This window comes from Megalobrama amblycephala, linkage group LG12 (genome assembly GCF_018812025.1).
Source record: "Megalobrama amblycephala isolate DHTTF-2021 linkage group LG12, ASM1881202v1, whole genome shotgun sequence".
Lineage (NCBI taxonomy): Eukaryota > Metazoa > Chordata > Actinopteri > Cypriniformes > Xenocyprididae > Megalobrama > Megalobrama amblycephala.
In genome coordinates, this window is record NC_063055.1 from 37,850,032 (window position 1) to 37,867,864 (window position 17,833).

Below are 17,833 nucleotides of genomic sequence, written 5' to 3' on the forward strand. Positions count from 1 at the left end.
ATGTCCTACACCTTCCCTCTTCTACTTACGGAAAAAAAATTTAACTAGCGCTGCGTTCGTTCCATAAGTAGAATAGGGAAGGTGTAGGACATACAGCGTAAGCTTTTTTGGAGAACACGAAAGTGTGTTTTTGGCGGAAGCACGTGCAATACAATCATTTGTGTTTATAAAGCATATACATTTAAATTTTTTTCGAAAATGACTGATGGTTTCTCTAGATAAGACTCTTATTCCTCGTCTGGTATCGTTTAAAGCTCTTTGAAGCTGCACTGAAACTGTAATTTTGACCTTCAACTGTTTAGAGGCCATTGAAGTCCACTATAAGGAGAATAATCCTGGAATGTTTTCCTCAAAAACCTTCATTTCTTTTCGACTGAAGAAAAAAAGACATGAACATCTTGGATGACATGAGGGTGAGTAAATTATCAGGAAAAGTTTATTTGCAAGTGAACTAATCCTTTGAGCATTGCAATTGTCACGGTTTTTGCAGTTACTTTCCTTCCTCTGTGGCTGCCTTGTCAATCACTCTCTATTACAATATTGTGGTTATTGTGACAGCCCTAGCATCAAAATTCATTTAATATTGTTTAATGTAGCTTTAAGGAATAAATGTTTTAGAGAATAAAAAGTGAACATTGTCCAAACTTTCACAACAGCATTGTTGCTTTATATTTTTTAATGAGATTATTATCCAAATATTAAAAACAAGAACAAGTTTAACTTAATAAAAAAAAAAAACTGGTTTTACCATCCTTGGAGGCCCCTTCATAAACAGGGCTACCCATCCTGTCTAAATGATCTTCAAACCCTTAACCTCTGCCTTTTCTCTATGCAATGTGTAATGCATACTGAATACTTAAAGAACTCCAGTGGATAGTCAATGTTTTACAGGTAATACGAGTAGAACATTATCTGGTGGTGTCAAACAGTTCACTGACATTTAGGAACCAAACCCTGGCCATATTGTCTTGCCTTTTTTTTCCCACACAATTGCACAAGTTTCATCACCTCTGGCCAGAGGTACATAGATACATAGAAAAATAGAATTACACACACACACACACACACACACATATACAGGGAGTGCAGAATTATTAGGCAAGTTGATTTTCTGATCATATTTTTTTCCCAAGCACATTTTACCAATTCCAATCCACATCAATCTTAATAACTACTATTAATATTGTTTTTAATCATTTATAAGTGATATATAATTGTTCATGAAGGCTGGAAATGAAAAATGCCTTATATTCAGGTGTGCAGAATTATTAGGCAAGTTTTCTTTTACAGGCAAAATGAGCCAAAAAAGAGATTTAACTCAGACTGAAAAGTCAAAAATTATTAAATACTCATGAGAAGGACGCAATACTAATGCAATACTAGAAATTGCAAAGTTAAAGCATGACCAAGGGACAGCAAAATGCTCATTGGGTCAGCGGGGTCAGACAAAAACAGGTGGAAAAGAAAAGACACGTTAACTGCAAAATAATTAAGAATTATGTGTGAAACCATCAGGAACCCTTTAGTCTCCAGCGCCACCATTTTCCAGAACTGCAACCTACCTGGAGTCTCCAGAAGTGCAAGGTCTCAGGATCTCAGAGACTTAGGTTAGCTAAAGAATCCTAAAAAATGACCCGCACTTGATAAGAATCACAAGCTGAAGTGTTATAAAATACATGAAGACTGGGTTTTTATAGGCCTTATAAACAGACAGCTTGAGAGTGACTCCTGAAGGACCAGCACCACATCCTCTTGTACCACTGTTTGAAGAATTTATCTTCCAGAATCTGGCAGTAAGTTTTGGAAGATCATTTTTAGTCCATCTCTGCAAGACAGACATTTCAGGATAAGAGATGGACTAAAAGTAAACTCCCACACCTTACTGCCAGATTCTGGATAAATTCTTCAAACAGTGGTACAAGAGGATGTGGTGCTGGTCCTTCAGGAGTCACTCTCAATCTGTCTGTCTATAAGCCCTATTAAAACCCAGTCTTCATGTATTTTATAACACTTCAGCTTGTGATTCTTATCAAGTGCAGGTCATTTTTTAGGATTCTTTAGCTAACCTAAGTCTCTGAGATCCTAACACCTTGCACTTCTGGAGACTCCAGGTAGGTTGCAGCTCTGGAAAATGGTGGCGCTGGAGACTAAAGGGTTCCTGATGGTTTCACACTTAATTCTTCACCTTAATTCTTAATTATTTTGCAGTTAACATGTGTCTTTTCTTTTCCACCTGTTGTTGTCTGACCCCACTGACCCAATGAGCATTTTGCTGTCCCTTGGTCATGCTTTAACTTTGCAATTTCTAGTATTGCATTAGTATTGCGTCCTTCTCAGTATTTAATAATTTTTGACTTTTCAGTCTGAGTTAAATCTCTTTTTTGGCTCATTTTGCCTGTAAAAGAAAACTTGCCTAATAATTCTGCACACCTGAATATAAGGCATTTTTCATTTCCAGCCTTCATGAACAATTATATATCACTTATAAATGATTAAAAACAATATTAATAGTAGTTATTAAGATTGATGTGGATTGGAATTGGTAAAATGTGCTTGGGAAAAAAATATGATCAGAAAATCAACTTGCCTAATAATTCTGCACTCCCTGTATACATACAAAAAGTTGGGACACTGTACAAATTGTGAATAAAAACAGAATGCAATGATGTGGAAGTTTCAAATTTCAATATTTTATTCAGAATACACCATAGATGACATATCAAATGTTTAAACTGAGAAAATTTCAAAAAGTTGATTTTAAATTTCATGGCATCAACACATCTCAAAAAAGTTGGGACAAGGCCATGTTTACCACTGTGTGGCATCCCCTCTTCTTTTTATAACAGTCTGCAAACGTCTGGGGACTGAGGAGACAAGTTGCTCAAGTTTAGGAATAGGAATTGAAGGGGTGGATTCTGGAATCCACTGCCGCTTCAATATATATCTTTTAAGTTATTAATCAACATTTATATTTCTGTTAAAATATTTGAATGACTTCTTCAATGTATGTTAAAGCATCTATTTTCCTCTGTACCTCTCACTGAGAGAAAAAAACATGTTATCAGTATGTTTTGGGAAAGTTTCCTGCTCAGAGCAGAGCTCAGATCAACTTCAGCCTTGAAGAAGCTGTGAATCATGTGTATCTGTGTATGTGCGCTAAGTGTTTTGTGCAGGTCCCTTTTTACTGGACAACTGGCATTCTGCTCGAGACCAGCAGACGCCACATCATGACCCCAAAAGGACATCCGGTACCTAAATCCAGGGTCCCCCTTGTCATCACCGTGACGAAGGGAGATATGCTTCTTACTATCTGTCCACGTGTGGAAAATTTCTAATCTTGTCTATTTTTCTTAGCCAATCAGAATCATCCAACCTGAAGTGATGACGTAGTTAGTTGACTCTGTTAGAGTATAATTGTTGTGGAAATGTGAATGTACGCAGAGCGGCCTACAAACTCCTTGGGAGACTTGAAGCTGACTTCTGCTGATGAAACTGCAAACTATTCTTCATTACATTTTTCTTCAATTTATTAATTTTTTTAAACTTTGACTCCGGGTCTTTATTCAACATATCTGGTCTCAAGGGTCCTAAACTGTTTATCCCCAACAGTTTATGGTGGAGGATGCGGGCATTCATTCTTTGGTGACATCCCTGGCTAAACAAAAAAACAAGGTAGGAAGCTGTTTTATTATTTTGTTAGGGCTGTCTGGTTGGAAGGGTTGAGAGAACTGGGAAGTGAGACGGTGAGTTTACATACACACTCAGACGTGAGTGTGGTGCACCAGATCATTGGGTACAGACTGGTGTCACGCCACCTGAGGGAGATGGTGGGTGATAACTCCACTCCATTGAGGGGTTGGAGGAACACTGAAAGCCAGAGGCAGAAGGTGTTGAAATAACTCCTTCCTAGTGAAGGGTAGGAGGTCACTAGTAAGCCAGTTTGCTACTAGTGTCTCATGAACCAAAGTTCTCTGACTCTTCCATTCAGACAGGGGCGCCCCGAATTTAGTGATTCAGGTTAGAGACTAAGATTTTAGTTAAATACGATGAAATAGAGATAGGGTTGGTTGGTCAAGGATGCATCAGGAACGATCCCAACGAAAATAAAATTGTGACCCTAATTTGATTGGACCAGTATATGTAACTGTGATTTTGGAGTATACTCTGCAGTTTCATCAAGCAGAAGCCAAAGCTGTGTTGTTTAAAGATCGCCGCCTCCATCTCTTTCAGGTGAGTATTAACTTTGACTAAAATATGGCCGACAAATTGATAAACTTGATCAGTCCAGATACAGATAATGAGACAGAAGAGAGTAAACGCTGTAAGCAGCTCTGCTCTGAAGCTCTCACTTCAAAGAAATTTGTTGAACTAATCAAGAAAATGGTTAGTCAGGGCTTTGATTTTGATTGGAATGTTGTTCAACAACTTGACTGGCTACAAACAAAGAAAGATCCTGAAAAATCCAAATTTCTTACTGTTTGTGCTTATTCGTGGATTTGTAAAATGGGTGGGGTACCCTTAACTCCTGAAAGGAAAATCCCAGAAGTAACTGAGGGATGGTACAGTCTGACTGCCAAACGTGAGAAAATGGCTAAAATCAGTGGGATTGAGATAGGATGTGATCTGAGTAGTTTGAGTAAAGGGCTTGAAATAGTTTTTGAAAAAGCAGATAATGCCATTAATTGTGATCCATTGCTAGGTTTATCTGCCCCCTCAACTCCTGCCCTCTCTTCTCACACTGTCCAAGCAGCTGCTGCTTTAGGCACTGCCTCACAGACTGAGAACCAGACTGAGGGCACTTACGGTGACGCGCACAGATTGTTGAATATTGCTGCTGCAAGCACTCCTCACCCTTATGTTAATTTAGATCCAGAGGTCAGAAATCTTAAACTGACCCCAATGGAAATTAACATGGTCACTCCCAGAGGAATGACATCAGCGGCTCCTATCAAATGTTCTGATGATGCTGTGAGAAACACAGAGATGGGGGCTTCTTATGAGTTTGGGAAATGGACCAGACTTGCAGCCTCTGAGAAAAACAGTTTGCTTGCAGGGTTGGAAACTTTCAAATTGTTTAACCCAAACAAACTCCTATGGAATAAAATAGAATCCATTGCTAGGCAACAAAATTTGGGGATAGCCGATGTACAGGTTCTGGTAGAAAGTCTGGTTCCCTCTAGCAAATTACGAAAAATTCAGGGAATTCGGTTTAGCCCTAGGGTCCCAGTAACTTGGCAACAATTTTGCATGGCTTACAGTGACTATAAAAGACAAGTAAAAGAAATCCTGGGTCGGGGATCATTTCCCTGGACAAGTGTAACGCAAGTTAAACAAAAACCTGGCGAAAACCCCTTAGAATATGTTGAACGTTTCCGTGCAGCTTATGAAAATTACTGTGCTGCCAATGATAATGATGAAGATTATGATTCGGGTATTGTGATTGAATCCGCCACTGGTGGACTATCAAACAAATACAGAGAACTGCTTATCAGTGGCTCTGTTCACATTCCAAAATGGGACTCGCTGCTATCATGGTGTGCTGTAACTTGGAGCCGTTTACAAGCTCACAAAGATCAAAATATAGGCAAATTGTCAGCTGCTGTGGTTAAAGCTGAAACCCATCCACAAGATGACATAAAATGTTACCAGTGCGATAAGAGAGGGCATATTGCTCGTGACTTCTACGTGAAGCTTTTTAAATGCCACAAGTGTGGAAAACTTGGCCATATTCGCAAATATTGTAAACAAAAGAAAGGAAAGAAAGAAGCAAGGAAAAAAAAAAAAATTCCACTCTGTCTGAGAATGGGCTTGTGAAACTGAGAAAGAACAATAGATAACAATAAGGTCAAAAGATTGTAGTCTTAACGTAGCATTTCTTTTGAAGGGAAAACTATAATAATAAGTTTTATATTAAATGGACAAAAACAGGTTAATGTAAAATTACTGAAAATAAATCTAAAACGTGATTTACAAAAATATATAAAAAGTAAGTAGAGAATGAAAATAGGGATGATTGGATCTTCTGAAAGAATGTTTCACTTTATGGAAAAATATTTGAACAGTCTCAAGTATGTTTTCTTGTGATGAGCACATACTGTGAATGTGAATAACTAAAATGATGTAGGACCTCTAAGTTCTAAATATTTGGTTTTTGATGGTCAAAATGACATAGAGGGTTTAAATGGCAAAAATGAGACTGCCAGTGTCACAGAGACTCAACCTGATCGGAAGTTTGTAATGTCTCAGTTCCTTGATATATGGGTGAAAGACAAATATAAAAATAATGTTTATTTGAAAACAGATGTCAATTCTGGCAAAGTCTTAAGTTGGGCCAGAGTTACAAGATATAGGTAAAGTTAAAAGTTATAAAAAGGCAGTTTACCAGTCCTGAAATCCTCAGAGTCTCTCTCACTCTGCCTGTCTTTCATTTTGTCTGTATAATAAAAATTGTGGATAAAAAAGAGTCTCTCTCACTCAAAGTCAGCTAAATGCTGCTATCTGAGCTTGTGTCATAAGTGATAACAAGCTGTTTATAGTGAAGCACAGTGTCTAAGTTGAAAATCATGGACACAGAGATGTTAAAAGAAATGATTGCCATAAAGAGGGCCATTTGTTGTTAAATGTGTCAAAGTAAAACTTAATGAGAGTCGAAAGAGGTCTTTAAAATGGTAATACAGACCTTGAATGATATAAGTGACTATTTTGATGAATTTTTTCTATGACCAGTAACTTTTTGTCTGATCTTTGTCACCACCATGTGCACCGATGGCTCCGGTTATAGATGTGGCAAACCACTACACTGAATGGACAGTGAGAATTAAATTCACTGAGAACAATCTCTGCATGGATATATTACTGCTGAGAGAATGCAGTCTAATGATTTTAGTGATTAAATACTGCTGTTATTAACCTGTCTCCATGTTTTAACACTATTAGGCAGTCCAATGGCTCTGGTGGCTCTTGAATGCAACTTCCCTAAGCTCCAGAAAACACCTGATTCTGTTGAAGAAAACTGTCAAAGATCTGGAATGGGAAAGAGCGGTAACCAGTGTGCACGAGGTGATTTCTCAATGACGGGTAAGATCCTCTTTGGCCATACAGAGGACAACCTAAGGCAGGGGGTTGCCGCCGCCACTGGGCATCTACCCTGGAGGGAGGTGTTTATGTGAGATGGGTATAAGAGTTGAGCGGATGTCTGTGAGGCCAGCAGCATCAAAAGGGGGAGGCTGTCAGAGGTACAGCAGTCTGCCCCAAAAATGTTCCTCTATACCACTCACCAAAAACCGCATTCCTAAGATGGCTTGTTTTTCATGGTGACAAGTCCACAACTATGCCAGGGGACAAGACCCTGAGGAGAAGATTATTGATAAAGAGCTGATGGGAATGAGCTTTCAAGAGCCGACTGAGACCATGAGGTGATTGTCCGTAATTTCTGGGGAGACCAGAGTAAAATTAACATGATGTTGGTTGCCCTATTGGCAAGAACTGTATAGACGTTTTAGATTCAACAGTACTATGAATCACTAAATCAATGAGGCTGTGTTGATTTTGAACTAATGTGTGTCTATAGTTTTTACTCTTGCAGGTCATGGGACATGGCAGAGTATAATTCGTAGACATGGTGGTGGTTAAAGATGAACACTGATTTTGAAGATTCAGGAGACAGATAAGTGCATTCAGCATTTAAACTAAAGATAACCTCAAAAATGGCCACTAGCATAACATATTTTAGATGGTGGTAATGGTCTTTATTTGAAAGTTGAACATTTACACTTTAACCTTTGTGAATGACCAAGGGTTCTATATAATAACTTAATATTAAAATCTGTCTAAGTTACAGATTTGTGATTCTGTTGAAAAGATTTATTTGCGCAGAAAGAGAGAGAGACTGCTTGAGTGAGGAAAAGGATGGAGCTCTGTCTGTCTGTTATCAGCCTGCTAAAGCTTAAACAAAGCAATGAGATTAGAACCAAAACAACCCAGCTGATTTTTCTGAAAACAAATTATAGTGAAGAGACATAATTTGAGACTGCATAAGATTAAAACCTACAGGAAAATGGGAAATTTAAATGTGTTTTTAGAATTAAAACAAAAAGCAAACCTTGACAATGAGCAGGTTCATATTCATGTGTCTAGTGTGAGTGTGTGTGTGAGGTTGACTGAACTTTATGTTTTGTATGTGTTAGTTTGGGGAAATAATCTGTCCTCAGTGTGTATATGTCATTAACCACTGGAATTAGTGTTTTATCATTACAGATGGGTTAAGTGAAATGACAAATTTTGACAAGCCGATATTTCGGATTGAATCTTATGAAAAGACGATACAGAACATGGGACGAGCTTTAAGTGGATTGGATATCCAGCTCTGTCTGCTAATGGTAATTATTACTTTTGTCCTTTATGATGTTGATTTTAATTATGTGATTTCCATTACAGTAGCATTCCTGTATGTGATGCAGTGCCGTCCCGAAGGGCCTGAAGATCACGGGCATCCAGTATGGTTTTCCGGCTTTGACCCTTACGCACAGAGATTGTTCCAGATTCTCTGAATCTTTGGATGATATTACCCACTGTAGATGATGATAACTTCAAACTCTTTGCAATTTATTCTACAGCTTTTCAGTAAATGTAGGAAAAACAGGTATATATTTATAAAAATGAAAAATATAATAATAATAAGATAGTTTAATTAGCTTTCTTATTGTTTTGTCAATTGTTTTGTTTCACCAGCAGGAAGTTCTTTCTTTGCAGGGCTTCCACTTTCTGAAAGCATTTTCTTGGCATGAGGAGTTTGAAGCACTTGCTTCAGGGTATGAAAAAGACCAAAATGACCAAAGCTGAGTCCCTTGTGGCAGTGGCCTTTTTTATGGAATGATCGCTGGATGACACAACCATCAGTGTCACTAATGAATGAATCTTCACCAGTGCTTTTCTACATTTCTTTGTGTCTGTTGGTACCCTGACTTAGGGCTGAAAGATATATTGAAATTATCGAATATGATTAGTCATATATCGAAAACATCACAAATGTTCATATCGCGATATGCATATCGCAACGGTATGCAATAGCTATATGAATGATTTTATTAGACTACTACAAAACATTTGCGCCTTATTGCACTTGAACGGTCAAATGCACACACTGTTATGTCAAAATATCTGTCTTGGTGAGTATTCATCTAAACAGTCTTAAGTGAACATTATCAGTTGGGAAAGAAATCGGATGCATTTCAGTAGGATCTGTGTCCGTGCATCAGGTCTTAAAGGGACAGCAGCCTATTAAAGTAAACCTGCTGCTGTCTGTCAAACAACAAAAGATAAAGAGAAATTCACTCACTGCTCTTGACTGAATAACTTTTGTAGCATTATTATGAATCAGTGTATATTTATTTCATGTGAAGACTTTGCAGTGTTTTATATTTACATTTGATCATTCAGTTTCTGTATTGTTTCTTACTTGAATTCTATTTTAAGTAAGAATTTGTAAAGATAAATTAAAATAACAAAAATAAATAATTTTGTAGAAAAAACATGAAAATTGTGGTAACACTTTGGTATGGGGAAAACATATTCACTATTAATTAATATTGACTAATTAATTAATAAACACTTTTAATTCATTCATAATTAATATTAATATTTACTATGCAAGCTAATCAGCAACTAGTTAAAAGTGAGAATTGTTCCCCATACTTAAGTGTAACTATAATACTTTAATAGCACCTTTGAAATAACTGAAATCATTTGGTGAAGTGATATGGAACTTTAATGCAGTCAAGACCTGCCTTGAACTATACTTTAGCTGTGCGTTTACAGGAAAATAATTGCACACCTTATAACGTTCCTCTACCTATCGTATATAAAGATATTATAACTATATAATGTAATAGTGTCAGCAAGAATTTGAAATAAAAGGTGGAAAATAAAGGATATTTCTCTTTGAAAACAGTTTTTATTGAAAACAAAACTCAAAATCAAAAACCATGGCAACTGATGAACAAAGACAAAACTAACAAGAACACATCTCAAACAAAACTCAAAACTTTCTATGGCAACAATATCAATGTCAAAATGAATCTGCAGTGGTCAGGTGGTACAAGTTGGAGCTCTTGGAAAATTCTGAGTTTATAAATTGTAATTACAAGTTCCACAAGGACATGAATGCTTTTTACAAGTAGGAATCTCATATTTATGGTAACTACGACAGGGAGTGAATGCATATATCCTATAAAGGTTAGGTCTAATCCTAATTAAAAACACCTGAACAAGCTAATCAAGGTTTTCAGATAATTAGAAACTTCTAGGCGTGTGTGTTTAAGCAGGGTTGTATAGATAAACTCTGGACTTTGACCCAGGAACAGTGTTACCACAGCATTTATGAAGATTTCCCTTTAGTAAAGGCAAAGTGCACACTGACAAACAGTTTTATGAAGTTTGACAGATAAATTAACAGAAAATGTATAGTAGCATGATAGCTTCTAACACAGTTTAAAAAAAACTCAACAAAATGACCAAACAGGGTTTGAGGCAATGTTGGGATCTCTTCTGGAATGCTAAAGAAGACACATGTAAAACTAAGTTGTTTTTTTTCTCAGTTCTTTGCTGTGGGGAGGGCTGTTTGAACTTGCGTAACATGTTGCTTTAAAGCTGAGTGCAAAGCACAGAGAAAAGGGTGAACAGAATAGCAATGACAGCACTGAATTGCACTGAGTAGAGGCCCGTTTTGCATTTTGAGGAACACAAGAGAGCCACCAGAAACATTCTAGGACAGTGGAAGAGAAGACAGATAATTAAAAGACTTTTTCGTCATAATGGAAATCCCTGACATGTCTTCAGTGAGTAAATAATTCTCTTTGAAGTGTTTTACGATAGTATAATTTGTCTGTTTCATTCCAGTTATGTATTAAAGATATGAACAGTTATACATTAGAATTCATAAACATTAAAATATTGTAGTTTTTAAAGAACAATTGTGAGGTCTTGATACACAATTGCAGGTGCACTGTGACATACAGTAGACCACACGCAACAAGTATTTGCAAATTTCTCCAATTATTATGGCTTATCTGTGGAATACCCTTACCAATATTCAACATTATATGTAATGCATTAAATAACATTTTTTATTCCTAAAAGTGAATACAGTAGATGAAAATAAAAACATATTCTATACATAATACAATAATATTGTTACTGGTAATGCAGTGAGACTTCAGCATTAAACTGAAACTTTTCTGTACTGCAGCTGCAACTACACAGTCGGCCAGAGATGTTTGATTTTGAGGGTATTTCTATGACCCACTTTTTCACTGACAACTGGGAAAAGGTGAAAAACTTTCAAGCAAGACCTGATGACATTCTTATCGCCACTTATCCCAAAGCAGGTGAGACTACTGCATGGAGTTTTTGTTTAATTCAATTTGGCCAGCATGCTGACTTGACTCTTAATTGCATACTGCTAAGTTAACCATTAGATAACACTATAAAACAGGACCATGTATTGTCTTTCCAAGCTGACCTTTAAAACATTTATTTTAAATCTCCCTTTCCATTATTTTGCTAGGTACCACATGGGTTTCTTATATACTGGACCTTCTGTATTTTGGTAAGGATGATCTAGAGCGTCAGACTTCCCAGCCAATCTATGAGAGAGTCCCATTCCTGGAGTCATGCTTTCAAGACTTGAAAGGTCAGATACTTACAATTCAGTAAAATCAACCATTTTATTGCTATTCAGTACATAAAACAAAGGTTTTATGGTTTCAAAGGTACTCCTCAAAAACTGCCAAAACTGGCATGCATCTACTTTACAGACTTTTAAAAGGTTAAAAAATGAAAACACAAGGGTTCATCCAAAAATGAAAACTCTGCTGTCAATTTCTCACCCTAATGTCATTCCTGAAACACAAATGAAGTTATTTTTATGAAATCTGACAGATTTCTGAACCTTTCAAGCTTCAGTTCATAAAGACATTGTAAAATGAATCCATATGAATCATCCAAGTCTTCTGAAGATAAATTATTGCTTTTTAAGATAAACAGCTTTAATTTAAGCTTTTATTCAAATATAAACACACATAAACACATAAAGCACATTGAAAATGAATAATATAAACAGAAGCTCAAACATGAGATTTGTTCTCGTGTGTCACACCAGCACATTTGAGCGAGAACCAATTCGGTTTGTTCTTGTGCAAGTATGATTGAGCTGCCGTTGACCATGTTTGATGTGCTCTATGTATGTTCACTGATAAATGTTTATATGCGAGTTTCACTTTCCTGCTTTCTCTTCCCACTTTCCTCACTCTCCACTTCTTCTGGTCCAGGGCGTCCTTGGGGGCAGCATTGACTTGTTTCATATCTTCTTTGATCTGGTCCATCCATGTATTCTTCGGTCAACCACGTGGCTGCCGTCCATCAGGGCTAAGGCGCAATGCTCGTCTGGCAACTAATTCTTCTCCTCTGCGAATGACATAGTTGTACCAATGGAGACATGCTTCCCTCATTTTCTCTATGATTGGGGCCACTCCCAATACTTTTTGCACGTCCTTATTCATGACTTGGTCCAGTCGGGTCAGCCAAAGCCACCATTGGAGCATACGCATACGCATACGCAGGTTCCCAAACCTGACCCCCAGCCCTGCACATTTTGTATGTCTCCCTATTTCTGACACACCCATTTCAGGTTTTGCTGTCTCTACTAATGAGCACATGAGTTGAATCAGGTGTGTTATATGAGGGCGACATACAAAATGTGCGGGGCTAGGGGTCCTCCAGGACAGGTTTGGGAACCACTGGTGTAGAGGACCTGCTGGTGTTTGGTGGATGCAAGCCAACATGATCCGTAGAGTGCGACTGGCCACATGACGGTCTTATAGATCTTCGTCTTGAGATGGATGGGTAATCGCAGATCACATAGGAATCCCATGACTTGGCGCCACTTTAACCAGGCAGTGTCAGCACACAAACGTGCGTCTGGGAGGCTGTCGCCGTCTACCAAGAGAGTGGAGCCAAGGTATTTAAAGCAATCCATTTTCTTCAGGTCTTAACTATCTACATTGATGGTGCCTATGGATTGTGGGCCGCATTCCATTTACTTCGTCTTCATGAGATTGAGCCACAGTCCATTCTCTTTCAGCCGATCTTTCCACTGTTGCACTTGGTCATTGAGGGTCTGGCGCTCTCCGTTGGCGAGTAGAATGTTGTCAGCGTTCAGGAGTGTCCGCAGGCTTGGCGATTGGATCTCAACCATTGCCGTATCGATGCATATGATGAATAGAAGGGGTGAGAGGGCCGATCCTTGGTGAACTCCAATGCTAACGCTGAAAGCTGGCGAGATTCCTGCCAGGCAGTGGACTATGCTGGTAGTATCCTGGTAGAGGAGTTGGGGCCGTCGGACATAGGCCTCAGGGACCTGGTGCGATCGAAGGGCACTTTAGATCAGTTCATGGGGGACCTGGTCAAATGCATTCTCCAGGTCCAGGAACGCCATGTGGACTTTCTTGTTTTTCTCTCGATGTTTCTCCATGAGTAGCTGCGCAGAGTGGATAGCATTGGTTAATCCGCATCCCTTGGAAAAAATGCATTAATTTGGGGTGGTGCTTCAGAGGTGCCTGTCGAGAATCCTTTTAAAGATCTTCATTTTATGGCACAGGAGATGTATTGGTCTGTATTTGGTACATTTACTTACGTTGCCCTTTCCCTTCCAGAGCTCGCCCAGGCTCGGGGTGGCTTGTTTTCTGCAATCATCTGATTACCATTCTTCATGCCAGTACTTCGGCTACAGTGATTGTCAGGACGGGTCCAGATACAGGTTCAGGGCTGGTAATTTCAGATCTTCATTGGAGATCTGCGAGAAGTAGTTGCACCATCATTGGAGGATGACTGGCATGTCAATGAGGAGCTGATGGTTTGCATCTTTGGCATGCATCACCTGGATAATGTCTTGGGAGGTGTTGTGGCGAGAGCTGGCAAGGCAATAGATCTTGTTCACCCCTTCCAGCATATCCAGTTGGTCATAAAGGTCATTGTAGTGTCTCACCTTAGCTATTGCTACTGCCACTGATTTGAGACTCTTATATTGCTGGAGATCAGTGGCCAGATATGATTGGAACCAGGCCTTATAGGCCATCTTCTTGACCTTAATTGCCACTTGGACTTCTTCTGTCCACCACCAAGTCGCCGTATTGATGAATCACCTTCCCGACTTTGTCTTTCCCAGCACATTTGTGGCTACTTCATGGATTTGGGTGGTGATTTCATTCCTTTCATTCCACCAAAATCCAATATATATGTGAATAAAATCCTAAATTAAATCTGTTCATATAAAGTGATTGAGTCTCTTTAGAAGACTTGGATTAAAACGCTTGTTTCATAGACTAATTTTAAAGTGTTTTTATGAATTTTTGCAGATTGAAAGTTGTGGTGCAATGGACTTTCAGTGGAAGTCAGAAATCTTTCAGGTTTCATTAAAAATATCTTCATGTTTGTTTCGACACACATAGGTATGAGCAAATGATGACCAAATTTTCATTTTTGGGTGAGCTAACCCTTAAAGGCTTTAACTAATGTGTAGTGAGTTTCAATGACCCTACATCAATGCCTTGCCTCTTGGCCCCCAAGTTAGATTTTCGCCAATTCGTAAGTAATTTTATAAGGTGGCTAATTCATACTAATTTGCTCATCCTCACTTGTACGTTTTTGTACGATTTGTTTAGACCCCAGTGATGAGTTAGTTTAGGGACGGGGTTTTATATATATATATATATATATATATATATATATATATATATATATATATATATATATATATATAAACATTTCTCCTATTCATCTTTTCCTGCATTGTTGGAATGTAAATTGTTAATTATTCCAAGGCCTCAAATGGGCTTTTGGCATAAGAATAATGCTAATAATGATGCTTTAAAAAACATCATAATTATCAGTTATAGGGACAGAAATGGCTGATCATCTGCCCACCTCTCCTCGTCTCATCAAAACTCATTTACCTGTTCAGCTGGTACCCAAGTCCTTCTGGGAGCAGAACTCAAGGGTAAAGTACTGCGGATCCTTTTGACTGTGTGGTGATAAAATATAATCAAATCTGATAAAGTTTGACATTCTATTTAAATACTGACATTTTCTAATTTATATTTAAAAGATGAGCTTTTGAAAAAGTAAATGTGATCCAACTGTCAACATAGCCTTAACAAATGGGCCACTTTAAATTCTGGCAGGTGTGGGACATGTTTGTGAAACCTGTTTGGACATAGTCACTATGCATGGAATTAAGTTTGGTTCCGCTAATGGACCAGAAATTGCACAGTGCAGCATTAATAAAAGTGAAGTACTCTATTGTAGTTCTGAAATAAATAATGAAACTCTCTGAATAATATTGCATAAGCTTTTATTGTCATATTATTTTTCTTCCACTTATTCCAGGTTGTGTATGTAGGACGTAATGCAAAAGACAATGCTGTTTCCTATTTTCATTTTGACCGAATGAACAAGGTACAGCCTGAACCCGGAGACTGGAACAACTTCTTAGAGAAATTTATGAAAGGGAAAAGTAAGTAGATTTATCAATCACAGCTTGGTGCAATCCATAATTTTAATGTTATGATTTAAAAAGTATGTTATAAATATAAAAACACTGAGAATGTAAATATATTTCATTTCCCAATTACCACCCCTACATTATCAATCAAGAACTTTGGTATGGAGGTTTCGTTTTAACATTAGCAATTTCCCATCAGATGTGTTTGGTCCTTGGTATGATCATGTCAGTGGATGGTGGGAGAAAAAACAGACGTATTCTAACCTACTGTACTTGTTCTATGAGGATTTGGTTGAAGTAAGTTAAATTCACTAAGTGACCATTTAATCAAGTGTAAAATGTGTCTAAAATGTGTGTTTTCCTTATCTTCAGGACACTGGACGTGAGGTGGAACGTTTGTGCTCTTTCTTGGGTTTGTCCACCTCAGTCGAAGAAAGGGAGAAAATAACAAAAGAGGTTCAGTTTGATGCCATGAAACAGAACAACATGACCAACCATGTCACAGTCCCTGTCATGGACTTCAAGATCTCACCCTTCATGCGGAAAGGTTAATAAACTGCTGAATCATCTAATGATGTCCTTCTGAGTTCTGTCCTTTCACTTGATTTTATTATCTTCTTGTTTTTTGTGTTCCAAAAGGTAAAGTTGGAGACTGGAAATGTCACTTCACAGTGGCACAAAATGAAGAGTTTGATGAGGTCTACAAAGAGAAGATGAAGAATACTACTGTCAAGTTCCGCACTGAGATTTAATATTACAGTTCTAGATCTTACACCAGAATCAGTTGTCTGGCAGAAGGTTAATTGTTGCTCTTCTGTTTTCACATAGAGGATATTTAAGATGTTTTTGTACACAAACACTGTGAAAACTTAAAGACATAGTTCACCCCAAAAATGAAAATGTTCATCAATTACTCACCCTCAAGTTGTTCCAAACCTGTAGAAATTTCTTTGCTCTGCTGAAAACAAATGAAGATATTTTGAAGAATGTTTGTAACCAAATGAATTTGGGGCACTATTGACTTCCATAGTATTTTTTCCCCCTCCATACTGTGGAAGTCAATGGAGCTCATCAACTGTTCGGTTACAAACATTATTCAAAATATCTTTCTGGTATATATGGTAAAAATATCATTTGTAAGTCAAATGCTAATTTCTTTTCATGAAAAAACTTAAATAATAGATGTACATTTTTGGATGTCCAATTCAAACAATCAATTCAGTGCTACAACCTGAGCGGTTTTAGTTGGTGTGCATCAGTGACAACATAATCACACCTTCACACCTGTAACGCATATTGTGTAGTTTGGAAACAAGAAAGAAATCCCTGTATGCCATACCGTGCCGATTGCTAATTCTGAATCCTAATTACTTCAGTAAATCTCTGTAGTGAATGCAACTTACAACCAGTTAACGGAGTCATTCCTACCTCTTCCTAACACATGTCTTAACCCATTTTGCAACATGGCTGCAATGGTTGCTGCTAAGAGGAGACACCGCAGAGAACAGAGAGCATGTGGTAGAAGGAGGAAAATATTTTCCCCTCGTATTATTTTTTTTTGAATGCCAGAGGAAGATGTTATCCATATATTACATGTGACAAGTTGCCCTTGTGTCGACCCGCACCTGATGAGCATCAGCTCTGCTTATTTGCGACTCAAAGCTAATTTGCGCTGCTCTTGGTAGATTGTGTTGGTCATTATGTAAATGATTTGACTGTGTCTGTGTTCTTTAATTTGTGCGTCAACAGTAGATCAAGCGCAAAAGTTACCACTCCCATCGGCGCATTTATGGAATTGAAGTTTTTGAAGCATCAAAAATACATTTTGGTCCAAAAATAACAAAAACTACGACTTTATTCAGCATTGTATTCTCTTCTGGAATCATTTCCATTGAATTGATTCCATTGAATTGATTCCATTGAATCCTTTCATCTGTCGGCATTGGTAATGCTCTTATACGTCGTTGTTTTTGGCGATTAGGACATCCGCGACATGCACACTTACGCACCATTTTAAAAAATAAAGCAATACCAAAATACAAACAATGTAGAATAGCTTGAATACAGCGTGCGTCTCCCTCAGACTGTAAATGAAGCTCGGGCGCACCGGATAACACGTCAGCAGCGTCACTGAGAGAGTCGTGAACCCGGATGAACAACAGACCCGGAAGAGAATACAATACTGAATAAAGTCGTAGTTTTTGTTATTTTTGGACCAAAATGTATTTTAGATGCTTCAAAAACTTCTAACTAACCCACTGATGTCACATGGACTAC

The 17,833-nt window shown here is 37.9% G+C and overlaps 2 protein-coding genes across 2 annotated transcripts in view; both read left to right on the plus strand.

The window, feature by feature from the left end:
- Positions 1-10,696: 10,696 nt before the first annotated feature.
- On the plus strand, positions 10,697-16,961 carry LOC125280464 (cytosolic sulfotransferase 3-like). The gene is made up of 8 exons (XM_048211020.1): positions 10,697-10,835; positions 11,246-11,384; positions 11,564-11,689; positions 14,946-15,052; positions 15,442-15,568; positions 15,756-15,853; positions 15,929-16,103; positions 16,196-16,961. Exons 1-8 carry the CDS (start codon positions 10,812-10,814, stop codon positions 16,306-16,308), a joined length of 909 nt encoding a protein of 302 aa, XP_048066977.1. The 5' UTR covers positions 10,697-10,811; the 3' UTR covers positions 16,309-16,961.
- LOC125280465 (cytosolic sulfotransferase 3-like) overlaps positions 10,712-17,833 on the plus strand; it is a 57,967-nt gene continuing 50,845 nt past the window's right edge. The window contains exon 1 of the mRNA XM_048211021.1: positions 10,712-10,835. Within this exon, the coding sequence (XP_048066978.1) occupies positions 10,812-10,835 (24 nt within the window). The 5' untranslated portion in view covers positions 10,712-10,811. The remainder of the gene's footprint in view (positions 10,836-17,833) is intronic.